This window comes from Lissotriton vulgaris, chromosome 2_1 (assembly GCF_964263255.1).
Source record: "Lissotriton vulgaris chromosome 2_1, aLisVul1.2, whole genome shotgun sequence".
NCBI lineage: Eukaryota > Metazoa > Chordata > Amphibia > Caudata > Salamandridae > Lissotriton > Lissotriton vulgaris.
The window spans coordinates 436,898,347-436,920,796 of record NC_141687.1 but is presented as its reverse complement, the minus strand read 5'-3'; the positions used below and the strand labels follow the sequence as shown (position 1 = coordinate 436,920,796).

The following is a 22,450-nucleotide window of genomic DNA, read 5'->3' as shown; positions in this document are numbered from 1 at the left end:
AGATATTCGGGGGGAGGGGGGGAGAGAGACTCGGGGGGAGGGGGAGAGACTCAGGGGGAGGGGGGAGAGACTCGGGGGGAGGGGGGGAGAGACTCGCGCGGGGGGGAGACGGGAGAGACTCGCGTGGGGGGGAGACTTGCGGGGGAGGGAGACTTGCGGGGGGAGAGTGACTTGCGGGGGGAGGGGGGAGAGACTCGCGGGGGAGAGACTCGCGGGGGGAGGGGGGGTGGAGAGAGACTCGGGGGAGGGGGGGAGAGAGACTCGGGGGGAGGGGGGGAGAGAGACTCGGGGAGAAGGGGGGGAGAGAGACTCGGGGGGAGGGGGGGAGAGACTCGAGCGGGGGGAGAGAGACTCGAGCGGGGGGGAGGGGGGGAGAGACTCGAGCGGGGGGAGAGAGACCAGGAGTCCTACAGTCCATCCCCAACATCAAATACACAGTGGCACAAGTGTCAATGAGGGAATCAGTTCGGATGATGTATAGTTGCCACCTTGGTTTTGTTTGTTTCTCACCCCTGCCACATTTTGTAAGAGCTGAAACGAGGTGCAGGCTTTAGGCAACTAGGTGTTTCAGAGATTTCAGTGATTTTATATGTTAGTTACAATTACAGGTTGTGTGCGCAAACCTAAGGATCCCTCAATTGACAAATGCCAAAGGGCTGTTTGAATGTAGGAATAAATCACAAATTTCACATGCCTCAAATCCATTTAAAAGAGCAGTCATGATAAAGAGTAGGATGTTGATGAAGAAAACTTTAAGGTGTGCGGAATTGAAATGCGTGGAGGTGGTCATCAGGGATGACAAGCAAATAGCATGGCTTAAGAATTAATGTAAAGTGGGGCTGACGTGGCGCCTTCTCCACAAACTGTGTCTGTTACCACCTTTTGCTTTTTTCCCCATGCACAGCATTAAGGGTAGAAGTGGTCAAATACAACTCCACTTTTACTTGTGAAAATTTCCCGAGGCATATGGGACTGACTCACTTAATATCAGAAAGTCTGGGAAACATCTCCAGAATAACGTCAATTACTTACGCCACTCTGCTTCCTTTTCGGATAGGTTTGGGGGAAGAGACTCGGGGGGAGCGGGGAGAGACTCGCGCGGGGGGGGGGAGCGGGGAGAGACTCGCGCGGGGGGGGGGAGCGGGGAGAGACTCGCGCGGGGGGGAGCGGGGAGAGACTCGCGCGGGGGGGGAGCGGGGAGAGACTCGCGCGGGGGGGAGACGGGAGAGACTCGCGCGGGGGGGAGGCGGGAGAGACTCGCGCGGGGGGGAGACGGGAGAGACTTGCGCGGGGGGAGACGGGAGAGACTTGCGCGGGGGGGAGACGGGAGACTTGCGGGGGGAGGGGGAGAGTGACTTGCGGGAGTGGGGGGAGAGTGACTCGCGGGGGAGGGTAGAGACTCTCGCGGGGGAGAGACTCGCGGGGGGAGGGTGAGAAGAGAGACTCGGGGGGAGGGGGGAGAGAGGCTCGGGGGGTGGGGGGAGAGAGACTCGGGGGGAGGGGGGGAGAGACTCGAGCGGGGGGAGAGAGACCAGCATAAGCATGCAATAGAGCGAAGACACCTACCACAGCGGGAGACACGAACAGCGGGAGGGGGCGGGAGGGGGGACAACGGGAGCCACGAATGGCGGGAGGGAGCGGGAGCCATGATCAGTGATACGCCGAGACCGGCCGAGCCCACGGGACATGTCATGAGTGCACGCAAAAGCAAAACGGCGGCCACAACGACTTTCGGATTCGGGGCGGGAACGAGGACAGCGGGAGCATGCGACCTACCTCATGTACAACAAACAGCTTAATGGCGGCCGGCGCTCCTGAAATTTTTCGGAATTGGGGGCGTGGTTTTGATGTTCTGAGTGACGGACAACGTCACTGTCTAAAGAACATCAAAAATGACGCCCCCAAATCCGAAAAGGACGGGGCTACATCGGAGTGACTGATCTCTCCTCCAATGGCTGGCCTCCGTTTAGGAAGCCAGCCAATGAAGGAGAGACAGGGCAGGGAGGCGGGACCTTCTGCGCTACTGAGAGTCATTAAATCTCAGACCTAAGTCTGCGCAAGCGCAGCCTTTTAGGCCTTCGACCTAAAAAGGTGGACACTCACAGTTATCATGCGTAGTCCAATTTACCATAAAACTGCTGGGGGTAGGATTCAGGCAGGCAGACTCACCCACAGTAAAGGCCAAAAAACGGGTTATCAAAAATCAAAAACAATCTGGGCCTACTAAATGGGCAGAACCCATTCGCAACAAGCCTTTTTTTCTCTCTTCGCCCGATTGAGGCCTTCACTCTTACAGTTCCTTCCCTTCGTCAGCAAAGATTTGGAGGCCGCTAAAAGATCCAAGTCAGGAGGCCCAATAAGTCTGATCCATCAGAGCAGACCGCCAAGCCAATGCAAGGAGTCTGCCCAAGGCAAAGGAGCACAATACAACACACACAGTGAAAATGACCATGTCATAAAAGCAGACCGTAAATTGAAAGTGCCAGCACCTGGCACGTTATCCAAGGGTTTGCTAGTGGTTAAGGAGCAGGACTATAGTGGAGGCCCGAACAACTGCCCATGCAATCCTCAGGGAAGTGCCGGACATGCTCCAAGCCAAGTAATGCAGCCCACATGAGAGAGGAGAGGTGGCCTAATGGCTGAAACTGCTGACTTTGGAACTGAAGAACCAGGTTCGAATCCTGACCTCGTCTCAACAGCCCTGATTCTGTTCAAATTAATTAACCTTCCTGTGACCAAAAAATATATAATATCTGGCTCTCACATCAGTGTCTGGTTTGCATGTAAAGTTATGTGCTGCCCTTGAACCAGGTTAGTGCTATATAAAAACACTGCACATTGATCAAAATCCTTCTGAAATGTAGCCCAAATCATGAATGCCATAGTTTGTGAAATGAAGGCGAGCTTGAAGGAGAGAGGTACAAAAACCAGGAGACCACTAGACAGAAGACATGCCCTGCACCATCTAGAGCTAAACCACTTGCATCTCAGGTAATGCTGAGGCGTAACACATCTGTGCCTTGAAGGAGGGCAAAACAAGAAGCAAGAACCACTTTGAACAGAAACACCTCCTTTTCCACAGCCTGTTTTCTGTCACCATAAGAAAACGTGTCACTGCTCCCTCATCTTCCTCACCTTGCACATCAGTAGCAGTGTGCCCTTGTGTAACTTTGGGGGCGGAGCGAAATATGTATGTACTTCTGCAGTAGCAAAATATTTAGGGCCTCATTTACAAACCTTTGATGCATTGCAACGCAGCAGGCCCGCCTGCTGCGCTGCTGTGCGTCAAAGGAAAAGGGCAGGAATGTGCTGTATCTACACGATACGGGGCATTCTGGTCCTTCTGTCTGCCCTGCGCCGGCACACAAACAGCAGTCGTATGCCAACGCAGACACCCTTGTGTCAAGTTGAAAGGGTGCCTGCGCTGCGGAGATGATTCTTTTTTGCAGGAAGGGACACCTTCCTACACAAGAATGATCATTAATGACATTTTCCTCTTTCTATGCGTGCTGCAGAATGCATCACACATAGAAAAAGGGAAAAACAAGGAGAAATACAAGTATTTCTCCTTGTTGTGCCACTCCTATGGAATCTGACGCATTCCCAGTTTACGATGTCTTGTAAATCTGGGAATGCTTCAGATTCCATGGCTGTTGCATGGGAACACCCACAGAAACACCCATGGAACGCACCTTTCACGCAGTGTTCTGCATAAAAGGGGCACAGGAAACATCCGTTACAACGCGGATGTTTCAACGTGGTGCTGTTACGACGCGTCCGTAACAACGCAAGTCGTTACCACGACTTGCGCTGGAGGGCGCTAGAAGATTAAAAATAGTAAATTTACTATTCCAACACCTTCCCTAGTGTCCACGGGGACTGGTGTTAGAATAGTAAATTATACTATTCGATATCCGCGCCCCCAACGCAAGTCGTGGTAACGACTTGCGTTGTAAGGGACGCGTTGTAACAGCACGCGTTGTGACGGTACGCGTTGTACCGTCACCCATCCAAGGGGCACATATTTACAATGCCATAAAAACCACATAAAGTGGCTTTGCAAGGCATTTATGCTGCGGCACAGTGCGCCACTGGAGCATCAAAAAAAGTGCCGCTCCTGAGGCACAAAAGTGCTGCTAGGGCCTCGTGAATGAGTCCCTAAATTGTCTTTCTCAAATGCGAGACTCAGAGTAAGGACTAAGACAAGGAAGACGAACGAGGTGGTCACATAAGCCACAAAGTGATTAGGGAACACCCCACGAGTTCATTTTCTTCAGAACAAGCACAGACAAGTGACTTGAGCATAGACTTTTTAAGGCATGGCCAAAATGTGCAATTGCCCCCGGGGCCCCTCGGAAGGTAAACTTTTGCTCTGTCTATTTCTCAGTCTCAACCTGTAACATATAATGTAATATTGTTTTGCATTAAAGGACTTCAATTAGCTAAAATGGGTCATAAAATTAAACTTGCTCTAAACAGTGCCCTTCAAATATTGCTTGCTCGGGGCCACCAAAATCCTTAAAATGACCCTGGATTTGAGACCAATAGTGCATTATTTTCAGTAAAAGAAGCCTAGTACCTCCTAACCGTCAACGCCCAATTTATAATTTTGTAACACTTACAAATATAGTGCCCCTCCCTCTAGGTGCCTTGGATACATGTAAAAAAAACATGTAAAATGGAGCTTGGTCACCTCTTTATTGATCCAGGACACGAAAAAGTGATCATTTGAGGCAGACACTGGTGTTGCCATTTGTCTACAATTTTAAATACATTTTTCTATAATTAATGGAGATTGTTCTCTTTAAAATCCCGGCCGTTTGTCACAGAGCCAGAAGATTCTCTCCCCGCGGAATGGTTTGTTCTTTGCTGAGTGAAATGTTCCTGCTGACACATGCACACACAAACACACACTGCAGTGTCATCTTTCTGCTCGACAATGGGTCGACAATCCGGCTTCACGGAAGAGCGGACCCCTGGACGCGACAACAGCCCAACAAAGAGCGCGCTGGGGCCCCGAGTACTTTGTGCGGGGTGAGGCTGTTTGTCCTGCACAGTATATAAGGCCAGCTGGGCGCTGTCCCAACACGCACTGCATATTCACAAGGCAGCCAACATGGGAAAGGTAAGGAATACATGTGGGGGGTTCTCGGTCAAGCTGTGATGTTTGTAGCTGCTAGAGTAAACTTTTAGTCAATGAGTTGAAATGAGGGGGACGAAAGACTCCACACTTCTCAGGAGAAACGGGTAGGCTTTGTGAAGGGTTGCCTTCCAGCCAGGGAACAAGTGACAACATATTTCAATGGGCGGGCCTCTGAAATCAGCTGTTGGCCTGACTTTATTTAATTAAATGTTGCTAAAGGTAGTAGAAAAATGCAAGTCTTCTTGAAATATTATGTAGTTTTGAATTCAATATTTTAGACCCACTGCAAAAATACTGCTCTGTAATGGCGTTAACCACTCAATTAATTTAAGAGATATGGGGGTGCCCTGTTATTATTTTTCAGTGCTCGAAGGCTGAAGTTAAGTTTGCTAAACATGGACGACAAGGTTGGCCCAAACCAGGGGTTTCTATGGGTTTCCAGCTCTAAACTACCTCCTTGGCCAGTGGCCACCAAGCGTAGCAGCTCCACATCGCTGTGACTTTCATGTAAAGGGATATGTGGTTGTTGGTGCTGTAAGGTCCCTCAGTCTTGACTCTATGCTGCCCAGTCCATACGCTCCTCTCTTTGGAGCAGTCACAGTGACTGGCATTCACTTCTTGATGTGGGTGACTAGAACATCGCTTAAAACTGAATTTTGCAGAGTTGGGCACCAGGAGCCATCCGGGAAGACCATATTCCAGAACATTCCTAGACAGAATGGACTCAAACTGCCTTCTTGAGAACCATGGAATTCTCTTGTGCCAGAATGTCAACGCTGGGTTTCAACAACATAAAACCGTTTTTCTTTCAGTAGATTGGCCACGGGGTAGGTTTTTAAGCTGCCCTTTCACGTCATCACTTGACTTGCGGCAACATTCCTCACACACCTGTCCTATGACCATGAGACCTATAATAAGCGGAAGATGCAGGCATTACATTCTGTCAGCACCTTGTTAAGGAGGTTCTTAGGGAAACGTTCTTTCAGTAACTACTTGATTTCTTTTCAAATGCAATTGAGATGTTATGTTATGTAATGTTAAAATTTATTTATTAAGCGCGCGTACGCCCGTAGGCTTCATGGCGCTATCGGAGAAGAACATAACACAGAATAATACTCTAACAGTAAGCCTGTTTAAAAAGCCAAGTCTTGAGAGAGTGTCTGAAAGTAAGAAGACCAGTGTGTTTGTATTTCGCTTTCCATCTGTCAACAAAGTTTTTATTAAAGACTTGGAAACCGTTTTCAAATTATACTATTGCCCTCAGCTTAAAAAGAGTACAAATAATTTTACTAAAGGCCAATTAATTCTCTACCTCTTGAACTGTTGGGCCAAGGTCTGAGTAACCTATTGGGCTATCTGGTGGTGCCAGAATGGCTAGTTATTGTGTGGCACTGTGTTTTCGCTATTTGTGGACCTGTGATATGACCTGCAGCCTGCAGCAAGCACAAATCCCTACAATCTCCCAAACCCTGAAAAACACCTATATAACATTTCTTTACAAATTGCCTGCAGCAATCGCAAACCCTCCAGTCTCCCAAACCTTGAAAAACATCTATATTTAATATCTTTACAAGTTCAAAATTGCAGTGATTTCTCAATTTGGGCCATTTGTTTAGCTATCTGAATCCCTAAGCGGTCTTTTTTACTTTGGTGCTAGGCCCAATTTTCTGTCCCAGTCCAACTTGTTGCTGGATCTGGTGCTAAGGTATGGCAGCATATTTACAATGTGTGTCGTACAAGGAAAACCATTTCTTCATATGACAGGTATAGGAAAATCCAAGAGAAATTCACCCACAAAATGAAGACCATTGTTACCACTCAAGTAAGCAGTACCAAGCAGTCAGCTTTCAACCTGTGCTGGATCTTTGAAGGTGCTGGAATTCACTGTGCAAAAATGTTTGTCACTTCTAAAAGGAAGTTTTCTGAATTCCTCCCAAATGAAAGGCACACTTGTCACCATTTATTAAACAAAACAAAATACAATTCCGAACATTCCAAAGAGCCAAGTGGTAGTTCTCGCCTAAATAGTTTCCCAAAATAGGAACTAAATTGTGTGCAGTACATAATATTTCTGGGTTTTTGGGCCTAACTCGCATAATTCACAGTAGCATAGTCTCGCGAATTGCCTAAAAAATCTGCGAGATTATGCTTGAATTATCCAAGAAGAGTAATTTTGCATTTAGTGCTATTTCTTCCTGCAAAAATGCCTCTTCACGTCCAAATGCGAGGATGCTTTTTTCTCTAAGAAATAGCACTAGTGCAACAAAACACAAATAGGAAGTGTGAAAACCACTTGCGCCAGCTATATATGGTCTAGGGTTAGGATCTTTCCCCAATATACTACCAACATTAAGTGATATTTTCTTAGTGTGCGCTCACTCAACGTGCTTTCATGTTAGGATTCCCGCCCCCCCCCCCCCCGTAGCCCAATTTACTCTTAATTGGGTGGGAAGTCATCACATAATTATCAGTAATCTCGCGCAAAGAATAATGCAGAATTACCAAAACTACTCCAGCGTAATAGAAATTCTGCCCAGGCCTAATTCACTTCTTGATCTTTTTTTTTCCCAAATCAGGAAACACCTCTGAAAAGGGCTGCAGAGTGTGCTAAACATTATTTTTTAAAGAACTGATTTATTGCAATTATTTGATTTTATGGCGCTAGACTGAAATTTGACTGAGATAAAAAAAAGATGTCCCAAATAGAACCAGACAGGCATTAGTTAGCCATGCTGGAAGACAATTAGCACAGATAATTGTGAGGGATGTAGGGATCCCAGGAAAGTAGGTGGAGAATTGCTTATGCAAGCTCTATCGTTATCTCTTCTCACGAAAGTGGGCTCCATTGAAGGCATGAGTTAATTCTGTTCCAGAACTGGTAACTTCTGCATTAAAAGCTCTGCGGACTTACCAGGGACTTTACGGATTGCACAGGGTGATTTCAAGCGCTTGCTGCAGCAAACTTGCTGGGTGATATTTTGGGGCCGAATTAAGAAATTTTCAGAGAAATCAGTCCATGATTTATCATAAACTGTAAAAACTTGATGAAACCAGCATCAAGGTAATATATGCATTTATAACATTATATAAAAGGGATTAGGCTGCATAATGAGCTTGAATTATTATTATCTTTGCGTGCGTATATATTTGATGTTTAAACAGAATTTATAAAATACAAAACAATGGAAATGAGGACAATATTTTTTCATACGACAGTGATATATAGAGTTAGTTTTTTTCCCCCTAAACGTGCAATTATAATACGAATTATATGAACGCAAAAAGAGAATTAGGAAAAATTACTGAAAAGCAATATATTCGTTGTGCTATCTTTTTTAAAACAGTCACAGCAGGTGAAAGATGGGCAGCAGTGGGCAGGGAATTTCGTAGTTTGGTAGAAAATAAAAGAGTGTATGAAAGTGAGGTCTGGAAATTTGAAACATACAGAGCAAAGACTTTGCAGAAGTCAGAATAGAATCAGTTATCCAGTAGCGGGCGGTGTGCTGGACGAGCAGTAGTCTAGGGGGGCGGGAGAAGGAGGGCTAGGAGGGCATAGGTGTCGCAGGTGATAAAAATAAAATAAAATAATTTAAAAAACGTACCTGCAGCCTGAACCGTCACGCTTTTCTGCTTCTCTTCTCCACGCAACACAGGCTCCAGAATACCCTGCAGCCAATCCTGAACTCCTCTCCTGCATGAGAGCAGCTTCAGAATTTGCCTGAGCGCCCTCGATTTGCGCTCCAGGACACACTGGGAGCCTGTGCCTGCTCTCTCGAATCCACCTGCATTGCTAGCTTGGAGAGAGCTTTCACTGCGCAATGACAGTTTGGGCGGCCAGAGACGGATGACTAAACTATCATGTGCAGTGAAGAGAGTGCACTACCACTCCACTCAGAGCCTGTCACCCCCCAGGCCCCACCCCAAGACTTAGCAAAAATGAAAAAATAAAACAAGTGTTTATTCTCAGGGGGGCGACGCTCCTCTGCCATAGTAGGAGCGGCCGCTGCAGTCATCCTGATATAAATGCTCCAGATGCTGAGCTTTTTTTTAAACGAAGATGCTATTTATTAAGCCACATAAATAACAATACTCTGGGGTATATTATTTATATCGTGCAATAAATAGCACCTGTTATGAGTTCATGCCGAATACCGTACACTTTTCCCCTGTTAAATTCCAGAAGGTTTGAGCTATCAAACAAAGGGTGAGATGTTTAACACGCCCAATAATTTTCGGATATGATAAATACCACCCAACTCGGAATTCCGATCCCTGTTGGAAGATTCACACAGCTTTTAATCACGGGTATAGTAGGTAGGGTTTTAGAGAAAACATACATTTAAATGCAACATATAAAAGATGAAATTAAACAAAAAGAATTTGGGAGTCAATGAAAGAAGGAAAGATAAATGGTGCTGATACCATTTTCTTTCGGTAAACAATGCACACACTGGCATACAAAAACTTGATAGAGGAAAGGCTATTGTATCAATAAGATAGATATAAAAAAAAAACAATAATGTACGGTGGGTACGAGTTAGAATATTAATTATTACCCCTATACTATCCAACACTTACCTTAAATGCGAGTAATGGTATACGTTGTAAAGGTTTAATGTGATGTAATGGAATCAGTTGTAAAGGTAGTTTCTGAAAATGTGATGTAATGGCATGCGATGTAAAAGACTGCGTTGTAAAGAATGTTGGGATGTAAAAACTGCATTATAAAGGCATGCGTTGTAAATGTTTGCATTGTAACGTCATACATTCATTTGACTTTGGTGCTGCTTTAAGTGTATGCTATTGAAAATTAGATGACCCAGACCATCTTTTAGAGTCCCCGATGAGGATGTTCAATATTGAGAAGAACCATAAAAAAATAGTCTTGAAAAAGATGGCACAAATTTGAAACCTAAGCCATCGAAACGCGTCGACCCACATAAATTGCTCAATCGGGTAACCGTGCCAAACCTGCAGGCCGCAAGATTTGAAAGCGCCCAGGATTGGTGTTTTGAGATCGCAATACTCGATGTGCTAAATTTCAATGACAAATGACACTGTCCCAACTTTCTGTCTATCCCCTGTATTGTGTGTTCTATTGATGAATTTTAGGGCATTGTTTAGTATATTCGTATAAGTAGTATTTTATGTTGACAAACTTTGTGTGAAGTAGAATTGTATTTTTTATATATGCTTTTACTATGTGATTTTTCTATGTTTTTAACAAAATAATAAATTTGAAAAAAGCTTTTTTTATATATACGTCTTTGTTACATTTTGTTTAGTGTAAATGTCCAATATCAAAATGTGGGCTTGATTAGTTGAGAAACTTACCAAGGGAAACCTCTATTTTACTATTGTGCTTAAATACACAGAAATAATAAATATGTTTGTTGAATGAGTGTACAATCTTCATTTGTATCTACAGATAATCTTTTACGAGGACAGAAACTTTGGGGGCCGCTCTTATGAGTGCAGCTCTGACTGTGCTGACCTGAACCCCTATTTCAACCGCTGCAACTCCCTTCGGGTGGAAAATGGCAACTGGATGCTTTATGAGCACCCCAACTACAGAGGGCACCAGTACTACCTGCGAAGGGGCGAGTACCCTGATTTTCAGCAGTGGATGGGATACAACGACTCCATCAAGTCATGCCGAATGATCCCACAGGTACAACTTTTTCATTTTATGCCAATGTCCTCCCACCGCTTCAATACTCAGAGGTTGCACACATATGCTGTATCCTAATGTGTGCTATTGTCAACCTTGTTACTCTAAGGAACAGGAGTCACAGTGCCGGCTCATTGCAAAATTGGGAGGATTGTCTGCTTTACATTGTATGGCTGTCTCTCAATTGGCTGCAGCGCACAATGAAGCACACATTCTTTTACTGCCTCTGTACAGTGAATGTCTGCACCTTATTGTAATCTGTTCCTTTGTCTTTGTACTGATGTATTCATTGGGTGGCAAGTGAAAGAACCCCTTTGGACAGTGGTACACTATCGAACAGCAGTGCAGTGCTGTGAGAAAGCCATGCTGCATATTTCTCCCAACCATTAAACAAATGGAGTTAACCCAATCAGTCAAAGGACCTGGATGATAGTTTGTATGTAGAAACACGATGGTCCCTGACAAAATTTAATCTCTCATTTAATGTAAATCTCGTTAATTACAATAAACAGATTATGAATCTGAGAAAGGAGATGTATTATTTGCAAAGAACAAAATTAATACAATAAACCCAACACAGGCAATACAAAAGGCCTCTTAGTACTCAGTATCTTCTTAGTACAATAACAAATGTATTTACATGTTGGGAAAAATAGAGAAGGAGAAACTGCAAACTGCAGTGAGAAAGGTGGTGCACAAGTGATTTGAAAAAGAAAATAGATTAAAGGGCAAAGTTAAGATATTTATGTACAACTAGAAATACAATTTTTCAGTTGGACAACCAAAAAGCGGGCCTACCCATAAATTAATATCTGTACAATTTGATCATACACCGGGGGGGGGGGCCAGGGACAGGGACAATTAAATGATGTAGGCCTCAAATTGAAGGGGCGTTGTAGTCGACGTTTTGATCCTGGTGCAAAAAGGGGGGATTCACAACCTCTGCTGCGGGTCTTCTTCCGGACTAGGGTAGAGGACGGAGGTGGGAACGAGGGGGGGAAGGGGACCAATGGTAACGTGTAAGGCTCACGTCAATGCAACTGGACGGGCCACCTAGCGGCGTCTTGTAGGTGAATGTCAGAGTGAATGCAGAGCACAAATAATTAGAAACTCCAGAATTTCCTGGTGTATCGTTCCCCGTATATTTCCAAGGGTAATGTGGTAGAGGAATCACTTGCTCCCACACTTAGTCAAATAGATGCTCGAAAACGGTCAAAGGAAGGTCCCAATGGAAGGGGTCCTAATTAGTTATTCAGAAGACCAAGGGAAGTGGGGTTCAAAGGACGGCGGGCTCGGGCAGCGTGAGTCGATAAATCCAATTGTTTGTGGGTGTGTCCGAAGGTACACGCTTCGTAGTCACGTTAACAGTAATATTCCCAGCCTTCTAGATATAGAAACCTGTATCCCTGCTTACTCATACATTGCAGATTCTCCTAGTTGTTAGTGAAGCAGACTCCTGATGTTTTTTAATTCTTATTATTACGTTTTATATATAACAGCATTGGGATGATGAATTACCATGTTAGCTATCAAGAAATACAAAGGCCAGGCTAACATAGAGCATAGAAAGAGGCTTCACCTAGCTAACTGGCCCTTTCCATGATGGCTGTAATCATAATCCATGTAGAAAACTAAAAAACAGAAATAAAAAGAAACCCCAGTAAGAACCACAAGAGTTCCATTAATTGCAGGTTTATATAGCGCTAGGATCGACTCCCGGAGGAGTATCTCCGCGCTTCGACCGCTGCGAAACCCTTCCTGGCTTCCCTGAGAGATGGTCCCTTAGTGGGTATCTCCAGGGTGAGACCAGGCATCCCCGGCGGTCTGGTGGGGCCGTTAGTGAAGATGAGGCAAGCTAATGCCCAGAGTTGCCGAGTGTGATCGCTGATCAGAGTGGGCACCGAGGCGAGAGAATTATCGAGTCCGCTGACCCTGGTCCAGAAACCTGCCGCGTCGGGAATCGAACCCTGGTCCCGGGCCGTCCTCTGCTCTCGGGTCTGCCGCCTCTAACCAGTGAGCCACGCTACTTCACTATCCATCCACTATCCACTATCCATCTTCTTGCAATCCACAATTATAAGAGCATCCTCATTCTAGCATGACAGATGCGATTCCTCTGTGGTTATTTCCATCGCTATCCTAAAATGTAGCAGGAGTAGACGCTGCGGCTTCAGTACCCAATCAGGGACGGTTAAGAACAAGGAGGTGGGATAATATGCGCCTCCGTGCCTTTAATACAATGAGGAAACTCCTTTCCTAACGGTTAGGAGAATCTACATTTTACTACAAGACTCGAGACTCTATTATGTATGCTCAAAGCATTTGTGCAACTGACAAAGCTGCATATCATCTCGGCCCACCCTAAGATATTTTAAATTGTGCGCACCTGCAAATGTGTTCCTACTTGGCCCCTTCTCAAAACTCTTTTGAGGCTCTAGCCCCTCTGGCAAAGTGGGCTCCAAACAAATCCATATCTACCCCCTCCCCCAAGAACAATAACCTACTTGACCCATTGACCAAGAGTAACAGAAGAAGTTGGAGTGCAAGACTTACGAAAAGAGATTAGTAGCTAAGGGGAATACCTTCCCAGGTCCTCTATACCATGAATATATTGTCTAATACATAGAACCACACATAACTTAGATGTAAGGGAGAAGCTGGACACTCTGCGAAAGTCGAAGCATCTTTAGTATGTCTAGTGATAGTAAAGCACAGGGGAAAGCTGCATTGTGGTAATATCCACTGACCTGACATCGGATATTTTTTAATGATACCATCATAACAACATAACCAGTTTCGCAGGAAACACTTTCAGTGAAAGTACATCATTCTCTCTCCAAGATGAAACAATTGGAACACCATATCAACATCCCGAAGTGAAGTTTATCTTGATTTCGGAAGATTCGAGTACTTGATCCCCTTTATTAACCCACATATTACGAGATTGTGGGACTTGGCCTTTTTGGCTAAAGTTCCCTAAACTTTTTTCTTTTCCCCTACACCTTTTTTCTGACTAGTGTTGCCAACTTACATGCTTTGGACACTTTGCCACTGCTAAACAGTGTCAAAGTGCAAGTGCTCCCTGTGAACAGTGTAATGGTAATTGGTTGTCCATAGTTGGTATGTTGTATTACTAGTGAAGTCCCTAATAAAGTGCTCTATGTGTGAAAGGGCTGGTAATGCAAATGCTACAAGTGGGACTGCAGCACTATTTGTGCCACCCACTCAATTAGCCTTACAAAGGGAACTCAGGCCTGCCATGGCAGGGATTGTGCGCAGTTTGTGAAACTGCCATGTTCTTCCTTCAAGTGCACTCACTTGCCAGACCGCACCCTTCCCTTTCTGTGCACCTAAGACACCCCTATGGTAGGTCTAAGGTCACCCCTGGACAGGGTGTGGTGCATGTGAAAGGTAGGACATGTACTAAGGTGTATGTCATGTCCTGACAGTGAAATAAACACCATTTCAATTTTCACTGCTAAAAAGCCATCTTGCCCATTAGAATAGAATGGGAAGGCTGTGTAATATGTTTTCCAGCCTATCTTCCGAAAGCCTTAAGATGGAAAGGTGAAGTTTAGTATGCCTGAACTCACCCTGCAATAACACATCTTTTTATGAACTGAACATAACCTTTCTTTTTAACTTGCTTGATCTTGATCCTTAACTCTGGTGTACATCAAGGTAGACTGAAGATCCCTCTAAGTGTACACAAAGAGTTTCATGTTAGTCCCTATGACTCGTCCTGGGTCATTATCAACAACAATAGGAAGAATTTCCTATGGGAGGTAGTGTCTTCACATATCAAGCAGCAGAGGGTGAACTAGTAAGCTCCAGTATGACTACTGTTGAAACAGAAGCTAGATCAATTGAACCTTTACTATATGTGTTGGTAAATATTAATTGTATTTCCTATATCATTTTTTTTGTACATTTCCACACTTGCAGCACCGTGGAACCTTCAGGATAAAAATCTATGAGAAAGAAGACTTTAAGGGCCAGATGATGGAGTTCATGGATGACTGTCCAAATGTTCATGAGCAGTTCCGCTACCACGACATCCACTCATGCAATGTGCTTGAGGGCCATTGGATCTTCTATGAAGATCCAAACTACAGAGGCCGTCAGTACTACCTGAGACCAGGAGAGTACAGAAGATACACTGACTGGGGTGCCATCAACAGCAGAATTGGTTCCTTTAAGCGTGCAATGGACTTCTACTAAGCAAAGAATATTACTTGTACAATGTTCACTGAATAAAGTCATCTGAAGATTTTTTCTAGTGTTTTTGTGAAAGCCATACACACACATTTTCCAGTGCACTTAATACTGTATCATACAGTAAAAATGTTTCACAGCATATCAAATCTCTTTCTAAATATATAACTGGTTTAAAAACAATCATCTGTTCACTAGCTTTAGCTCACATCACTAGTAAACCTACAATAGTGTATAGAACTACAGATGGGCAGCTATTAATAACAGGGTTGTTTCCCACCAAGGAATTCTGAGAACGAACAGACAACAAGAATCAAGTTCCCATGTTCCATTTATTTTTGTCAAACTTGTTTTTATTGATTTTCCAAGGCATTAAGCATCAAGCATGGTAATACATTCAGTTACTGGGAGGGTAACATTGTGTGAATGCAAATATTGCAATGGTGCGATAGATGTGTGAGGAGACTTGTAGATTGGACCTGAAATCTTCTGGTGGGATAGATGGTTTGAGTTTTCTGAGAAGGTGGGGTGGAAGTAACATGGTTTCATCTTCTATGGAGATTTGTGATGTCATGGACATAGTGACTATTGTAATTGTAATTGCATTTATATAGGCTTATTACCCCAGACGAGGCGTAGAACTGCTTTTTCAGGGAGTAGTGTGCTACTCCAGAACCCAAAAAGGAGTAGTGGTGAATTAATATAGGGAAATATTAAATTAATTTGAGCGGTGGACATATTAGTCTGTTATTTGAATTGAAAAAGATAGTGGGGGATAGAAGAGGGAAGGGTTTGCAGTTATATAGTGCTTATGACCCCTGAGGAGGTGTTGAAGCACATTTTGGTGGGAAGCATGCTACTCTGGAACATAAAAAGGATTATTGGGGAATTCGTTTTGGGAAATATGATATTAATTTGAGTGGTGGACATGTTAGTCTGCTATTTGGATTGAAAAGGATAATGGAGGGATAGAAGAGGGAATGATGTTACGTTTTTCTTTCTCTTTTTTCTTTTGGAGCTCTTAGCAGTAGGAGGAGGTTTGGGTTGGGTGAAGGGGTGGTGAAGACAGGATGAGTCAGATGGAAGAGTTTAGAAAGGCTTGTTTGGGAAACTGAATAGTAAAAGAGGTATAAGATGATGCAAGGATGGTAGAGGAGGGTAGAGTCTATAAAGGGTTATTTTGGGGATCATATTAGTAGAATACATTTTGGGTTGAGTGAGAGAGTGGAGGTAGAGGATATAGTGAGAGAGGTATAGGGTGAGAAATAGATGGGAGGCTAGAAAGGATTATTTTGGGGATACTAGCAGTAGAATGGGGTTTGGGATGAGTGAGAGTGGAGGAAGATGATATATTGTGAGAGGTAAAGGGTGAGATATAAGGTAGTGCATTGAAGATGCTGCATTAGAAGCAAATTAATTCCTTTAAAGATACATAAGTCCATGAAAGGTACATATGCTAAGGAACAGAGAAGGATGCGCCACCTATGTTTTTTTTCTTGTATGGTGGGATTTTGAGGCGAATTGCCAATCTAGAGCGGAGGTTCCTTTGTTGAATGTATTTGGTGATATTATTCCTGACGAAGAGTGGTCCTGTTCCATGCATTTCTTTGTGGGTGATACAAAGCAGCTTGAATGACGATCTTCTGGCAACCGGTAACCAATGTAGGGCTTTCTAGACCGCGGGAGATGTGGGATTGTGGCTTTATATGTAAGAGTAGTCTAGCAGCAGATTCTGAATCCTTTGTAGTCTTTTCATAGTTGTTAAAGATGATCCTGGTGTAATTGAGTTTAGACATAACAAGAGAGATAGTAGCCTGGACCTTGTGCAAAAATCCTAGGTGGAGGAAGATGCATCGCAGAGTTTTTATAGTAAACTTGATCTTACTAGTTTGTCGACATGGGCATTCATTGATAGCTTGGAGCCCATGGTAATTCTGAGGTTTCTTACTTCCCTTCATACTTTAAGCAGTGTTCCCTGGTCATCAGGCCAGGCGATGAGTGGGTCATAATTTTTCCAATCATCACACATGAGTATTTCCGTTTTGGAAGCATGCAATTTGAGATGGCTCCATGCCATCTACTGATCCATATCAGAAAGCAACAACGGTCCTTGGCTCTGAGACAATTGAAAATTTGTGAGTGTCCAATGTCTTTGGGGCTTTCCAGTTTGAGGAGTAGTTGTGTGTCGTCTGCATAGTTATAGCATATGAGGTGAAACTGATTGATCAGTGCCGGTAATGACTTCATGTAGAAGTTAAAAAGCATGAGGGAGGCATGAGGGAGCCTTGAGGGACGCCTGCTTTTGGGAAGTATGGTTTGGATGAGAAAAGGGAGGTATGGATGACATTAGTTCTGTTGTGATAGTAGGATGTGATCCAGTCAAGAGCAGTCCCCTTTATGCCTGCTTGGCAGTGTCTTTGTATTAGAGTGTCATGGTCAACTGTGTGAAAAGCAGCAGAGAGGTCCAAGAGAAGTAGTGCAACAACCTCGTTCCTGTCAACTGTGTTTTTAAGGTCATCCCAGATTCAATTAAGAGCATATCCTGTGCCTTTTTCTGGACGGAATCCTGTTTGGAAGTCTGAAAGTATGGAATTATCTCCAATAAATTGTGATATCTAGGCGAATGCTGCTTTTTCTATCAGTTTGCCCAGGAAAGGTCCATTTGAAATTGGTCTGTAGTTGTCTGGGTTAAGTGGGTCCAGGTTTGCTTTCTTTAGTAAGACATTTTGAGATCTTCTGTAAATTTTCTAGTAGTTAATGAATTGTTGAAGATTTTTCTTATGGGTGTAGCAGCAGAGGGAGTTAGAATAATTGTCTTGAAGGTTTGTGGTGGGCATTGGTCAGAAGAGCTGCCTGCTTGCCTCAACCAGGTTAATACATTTATTGTGTGAAATTTGTTATAATAAATGGAGAGTCTGGGTTAGTGTACTCTTGGATTGGTGTTTTTGAAAAGGGTCAATGCAGGTGATTTTCCTTTGTTTTAAATAGGAGTTCAACGTGTCTACTTTGGTCGTGTAATGATTTGCCAGTTTGTCTGTGAATTCTTGAGTAATGGGATGAGCTCTTTCTAGGCAATTTTGTTTACGAAATTCTGTGAGAAATTTATAAAATTCTTTATTTGCTCATTTAGCATTTTGAATTCTGCCTGGATAGTATCTTTTTTGAGCTTTTTGATTGCTGACTTGTATAATCTGATATGTTTGTGGAGGTCAAGATTGTCTTGATTGGTGTTTGTTTTGAACAAGGTGTGTTGCAGCTTTCTAATTTGCTGTTTTATCTCTGTATTTTCTTCAAGTTGTCTGTTTTCTTTTGTTCTGTTGTGTAGAGGTATTAGGATGTCAAAGCTTCCTGTAGCCGATCATATAGTTTTTTAACAGAGTTTATTGTGCCTATATGTGTGCTGGATGTTATTTGTGTTACTAAGCGTTCAAAATTGAGTTTGTTACAAGGTCAATAGGTGGATGCATGTAATGTGGTTTTAGGTGTGTAGCTTCGTTTTTTTTAATGTTGGAAAGCAAGAAAATGGTGGTCTGACCATGTCACTGGAATCATCGTTTGAAAGGTAACTCGTTCTGTTTTTCTAAAAATGACATCTATGTCCTGTGATGTGTGTGCGTTTGTGGGCAATCTGATGTAGGTTCAGTGCATCTAGGCCAGTGATGATTGAATTTGAATGGGGTATATTAGGTTTGTCAAACCAAATTTTGAGGTCACCCAGAATGCATAGGTTGGAGTGTAGTGTTTTAAGGTTTGAAACTGTGTCTAGAAGTATGTCTGGGAATGCTGCATTACTAGGTGGAGGTCTGTAAAGAACAGGAAGTTACAGGAAGAAGATGGTGTATGGTTTCATCTAGTGAAGAGGGCCTCACAACCTTGTATGGAGATGTCATAAGCTTTACAGATATTTAATATTTGCTTGAACACAACAGCTTGGCCACCTCCTCTTTTATAGTAAATCGAAGGTATGTGTTCATTGGGACAATAGTGGGAGTGATACCAGGTTGAGGGGAATCACTATCTATTTATGGACTGGTGAGGAGGACTCTGAGATAAGGAATTTGGATGTCACCAGCCTAGTAGTATTATGTTGTCCTTTCAGTGTTTACAATACGTCCAAAGGGCTCTATTTAAAGGTTAAACAACTAAAAAACTAGGGGGAGATGGAAGGGACTTGAGATGTGCTGCTGAGGGGTATATGGGGGCATGATCTAAAAGAATCAATTTCCCCAAACCGAGACCTGGACATGATAAAGGTTGAATCTGTTTATGACTGGGACTTTCACTCCCATTCTGTTGGATATCTCTTCCATCCAGACATCGAAATTATCCAGAATACATTGGGTATCATCGAGGATTTGTGGATGTTTCTTTGCTGCATTTAAGAAGATGGAATCTGGTTGGTAGAGGTTTGTCAGGTTGTTGTTTGAGATGGAAAACTAATAGAAAAACTTCTATCTAACTTCCAAGGAAGGGTAGGTTGGAGACTGGTCATGGGAGTTATGAGGGTTGAAATTTGTCTCATTTCAGCAGTAGTGTAATGCAGTCAGCGTTTAAAGAAAAGAGAAATATACGTTCAGAAAGTGAGGAGTTGATACTAATGAGGATCAGCAGGAAAATGTCCTCAGAGCAAGTTTTTATTAGATTTATATTGAAGGGATTATCATTTGATGTGGAAGGGTGTGTCAGGTTTCAAAAAGTACACAGGAGTTGCTTTGAAAAATATCTTTCACAAACGTCAGGTAAATAATGTGTTAGAGAGCTTTCCATGATCTCACTATGAATTTTTAGGATTTCTTCTGAGAAGAAGTTAGAGATAAAGTTAGCAAATATGAAAATGCTGATATGTCAACTGTAGTACAAGCCCAGTTGTTTTGTGAATAATGGAAATACAGCCTACTACTGTGGATCACTGACAAAATATAGAATGCCAAAATATCGACCTACCAAAATATCGAGGTAAAAATATAGAATGCCAAAATATCGACCTCCTATCTCCAAACAGGTAAGTACAAAAATATTGAATCAAAAATATCGATGTAAAAAATATAGTTAGTCAAAATATCGAATTTTTTTTAATGCTTTAAATTAATTAAAAATTAATGAAATAATAAATATAATGAACTTAAACATACTTAAAATACTTAAATAACCTTACAATTAATAAATAATTAATGTAAGTAAAAAAAACCATACAAATTGATTTGTTAATACATATGTATATACAAACGTAATATTAATAAAAAAATTACAATATTTTTACCGTAGGATAGCGGAAAGGGTAACATTTACTATTACCACTCCAGTGAGTGCAACAGTAGGGAAAGCGTTGGATAGCGTAGGGGTAAAAAATACTATTCCAACTCCAGAGAGTGCAACAGTAGGGAAAGTGCTGGATAGCGTAGGGGTAAAAATTACTATTCCCACTCCAGAGAGTGCAACAGTAGGGAAAGCGTTGGATAGCATAGTGGTAAAATTACTATTCCCACTCCAGAGAGTGCAACAGTAGGGAAAGCGCTGGATAGCGTAAAGGTAAAAATTACTATTCCCACTCCAGAGAGTGCAACAGTAGGGAAAGCGTTGGATAGCGTAGGGGTAAAAATTACTATTCCCACTCCAGAGAGTGCAACAGTAGGGTAAGCGCTGGATAGCGTAGGGGTAAAAATTACTATTCCCACTCCAGAGAGTGCAACAGTAGGGAAAGCCTTGGATAGCGTAGGGGTAAAAATTACTATTCCTACTCCAGAGAGTGCAACAGTAGGGAAAGCGTTGGATAGCGTAGAGGTAAAAATTACTATTCCCACTCCAGAGAGTGCAACAGTAGGGAAAGCGCTAGATAGCGTAGGGGTAAAAATTACTATTCCAACTCCAGAGAGTGCCACAGTAGGGAAAGCGTTGGATAGCGTAGGGGGTAAAAATTACTATTCCAACTCCAGAGAGTGCAACAGTAGGGAAAGCGCTGGATAGCGTAGGGGTAAAAATTACTATTCCCACTCCACAGAGTGCAACAGTAGGGAAAGGGTTGGATAGCGTAGGGATAAAACTTACTATTCCCACTCCAGAGAGTGCAACAGTAGAGAAAGCGTTGGATAGCGTAGGGGTAAAAATTACTATTCCCACTCCAGTGAGTGCAACAGTAGGGAAAGTAAATACTTCATATATAAATAAAAATAAAAGAAATAATAATACCAATTACAAATTATTTAAAATACTTAACACTTTCATATAATATATTAATTACTCAATTGCAATTAAAAATTAATTAATAAAAATAATTACCTACTAATACAAATTATTTACCAATTAACAATAAATTAGTTAACAATTAGAAAAGAATTAAAAATTTGATAAAAAAATAATAATTTAAAAATAGAATTACTTACAATTAAATTACTCCCCAACCTATTCCCCTATAAACCCACAACCCACTACAGAAACTAAATTAATAAAATTAACATAATCATCAATTAATACATTAATTAAAGTTAATTACCCATTATAATTTAATTACAAATTAATAATTAATTAACAAATATTTCACAATAAATACTAATAAATAAATTAACATATTTAGTTATTTATAATTAAATAACTTCCCACCCTATTCCCCAATAAACCCACAACCCGCTACTGAAAATAAATTACTAAAATGAACATATTTATCAATTAATCTATTAATTTTTATTAATTACCAATTATATTTTAAATATTTACCAATTAATAATAATTAATATTTAATTCAAAATAAATACCAATAAATAAATTAACATATTTAATTAATTACAATTAAATTACTTCCCACCCTATTCCCCTATAAACCCACAACCCGCTACAGAAAATAAATTACTAAAATTACCATGATTATCAATTAATCAATTAATTAAAAATAATTACCAATTATATTTTAATAATTAACAATTAATAATTAATTACTAATCAATTCAAAATAAATACCAATAAATAAATTAACATATTTAATTAATTATAATTAAATAACTTCCCACCTAATCCCCTCTAAACCCACAACCCGCTACAGAATTATATTGCACAAAAATTAAATACCATAAAAATAATTAATTAATATAAATAATAAAATAAAAATACACTTTTCAAACATATACTAACATAAAAAACACTTTTAAAATTGATATTAACTTACTTACCTCAAATTCGATATTTTTGTAGTCTATATTATGTCCATTCTATATTTTTGTAGTCTATATTGTGTCCATTCTATATTTTTGTAGTCTATATTCTGTCCAGTCGATATTGTGTCCATTCTATATTTTGTAATCAATATTAATGCAAATCGATAATAAAAACTCGATATTTTGACTGTATACCCTACTATTTAATCACTGAAAAATGCATATAATCAACATCTTCAACATCATTTAGTAACATAGTCTCTAAATAAAGGCTAT

At 41.8% G+C, this 22,450-nt stretch overlaps 1 protein-coding gene across 1 annotated transcript; it reads left to right on the top strand.

The window, feature by feature from the left end:
• Positions 1 to 5,065: 5,065 nt before the first annotated feature.
• On the top strand, positions 5,066 to 15,087 carry LOC147730566 (gamma-crystallin-3-like). Its single transcript, XM_086958606.1, has 3 exons — positions 5,066 to 5,125; positions 10,572 to 10,814; positions 14,760 to 15,087. The coding sequence occupies exons 1-3, from the start codon at positions 5,117 to 5,119 to the stop codon at positions 15,033 to 15,035; spliced, it is 528 nt and encodes a 175-aa protein (XP_086814732.1). The 5' UTR covers positions 5,066 to 5,116; the 3' UTR covers positions 15,036 to 15,087.
• The last annotated feature ends 7,363 nt before the right edge of the window (positions 15,088 to 22,450 follow it).

Coding starts and splice junctions, on each gene's coding strand:
- LOC147730566 (XM_086958606.1), top strand. Junction 10,815..14,759: donor CATGCCGAATGATCCCACAG/GTACAACTTTTT, acceptor CCACACTTGCAG/CACCGTGGAACCTTCAGGAT.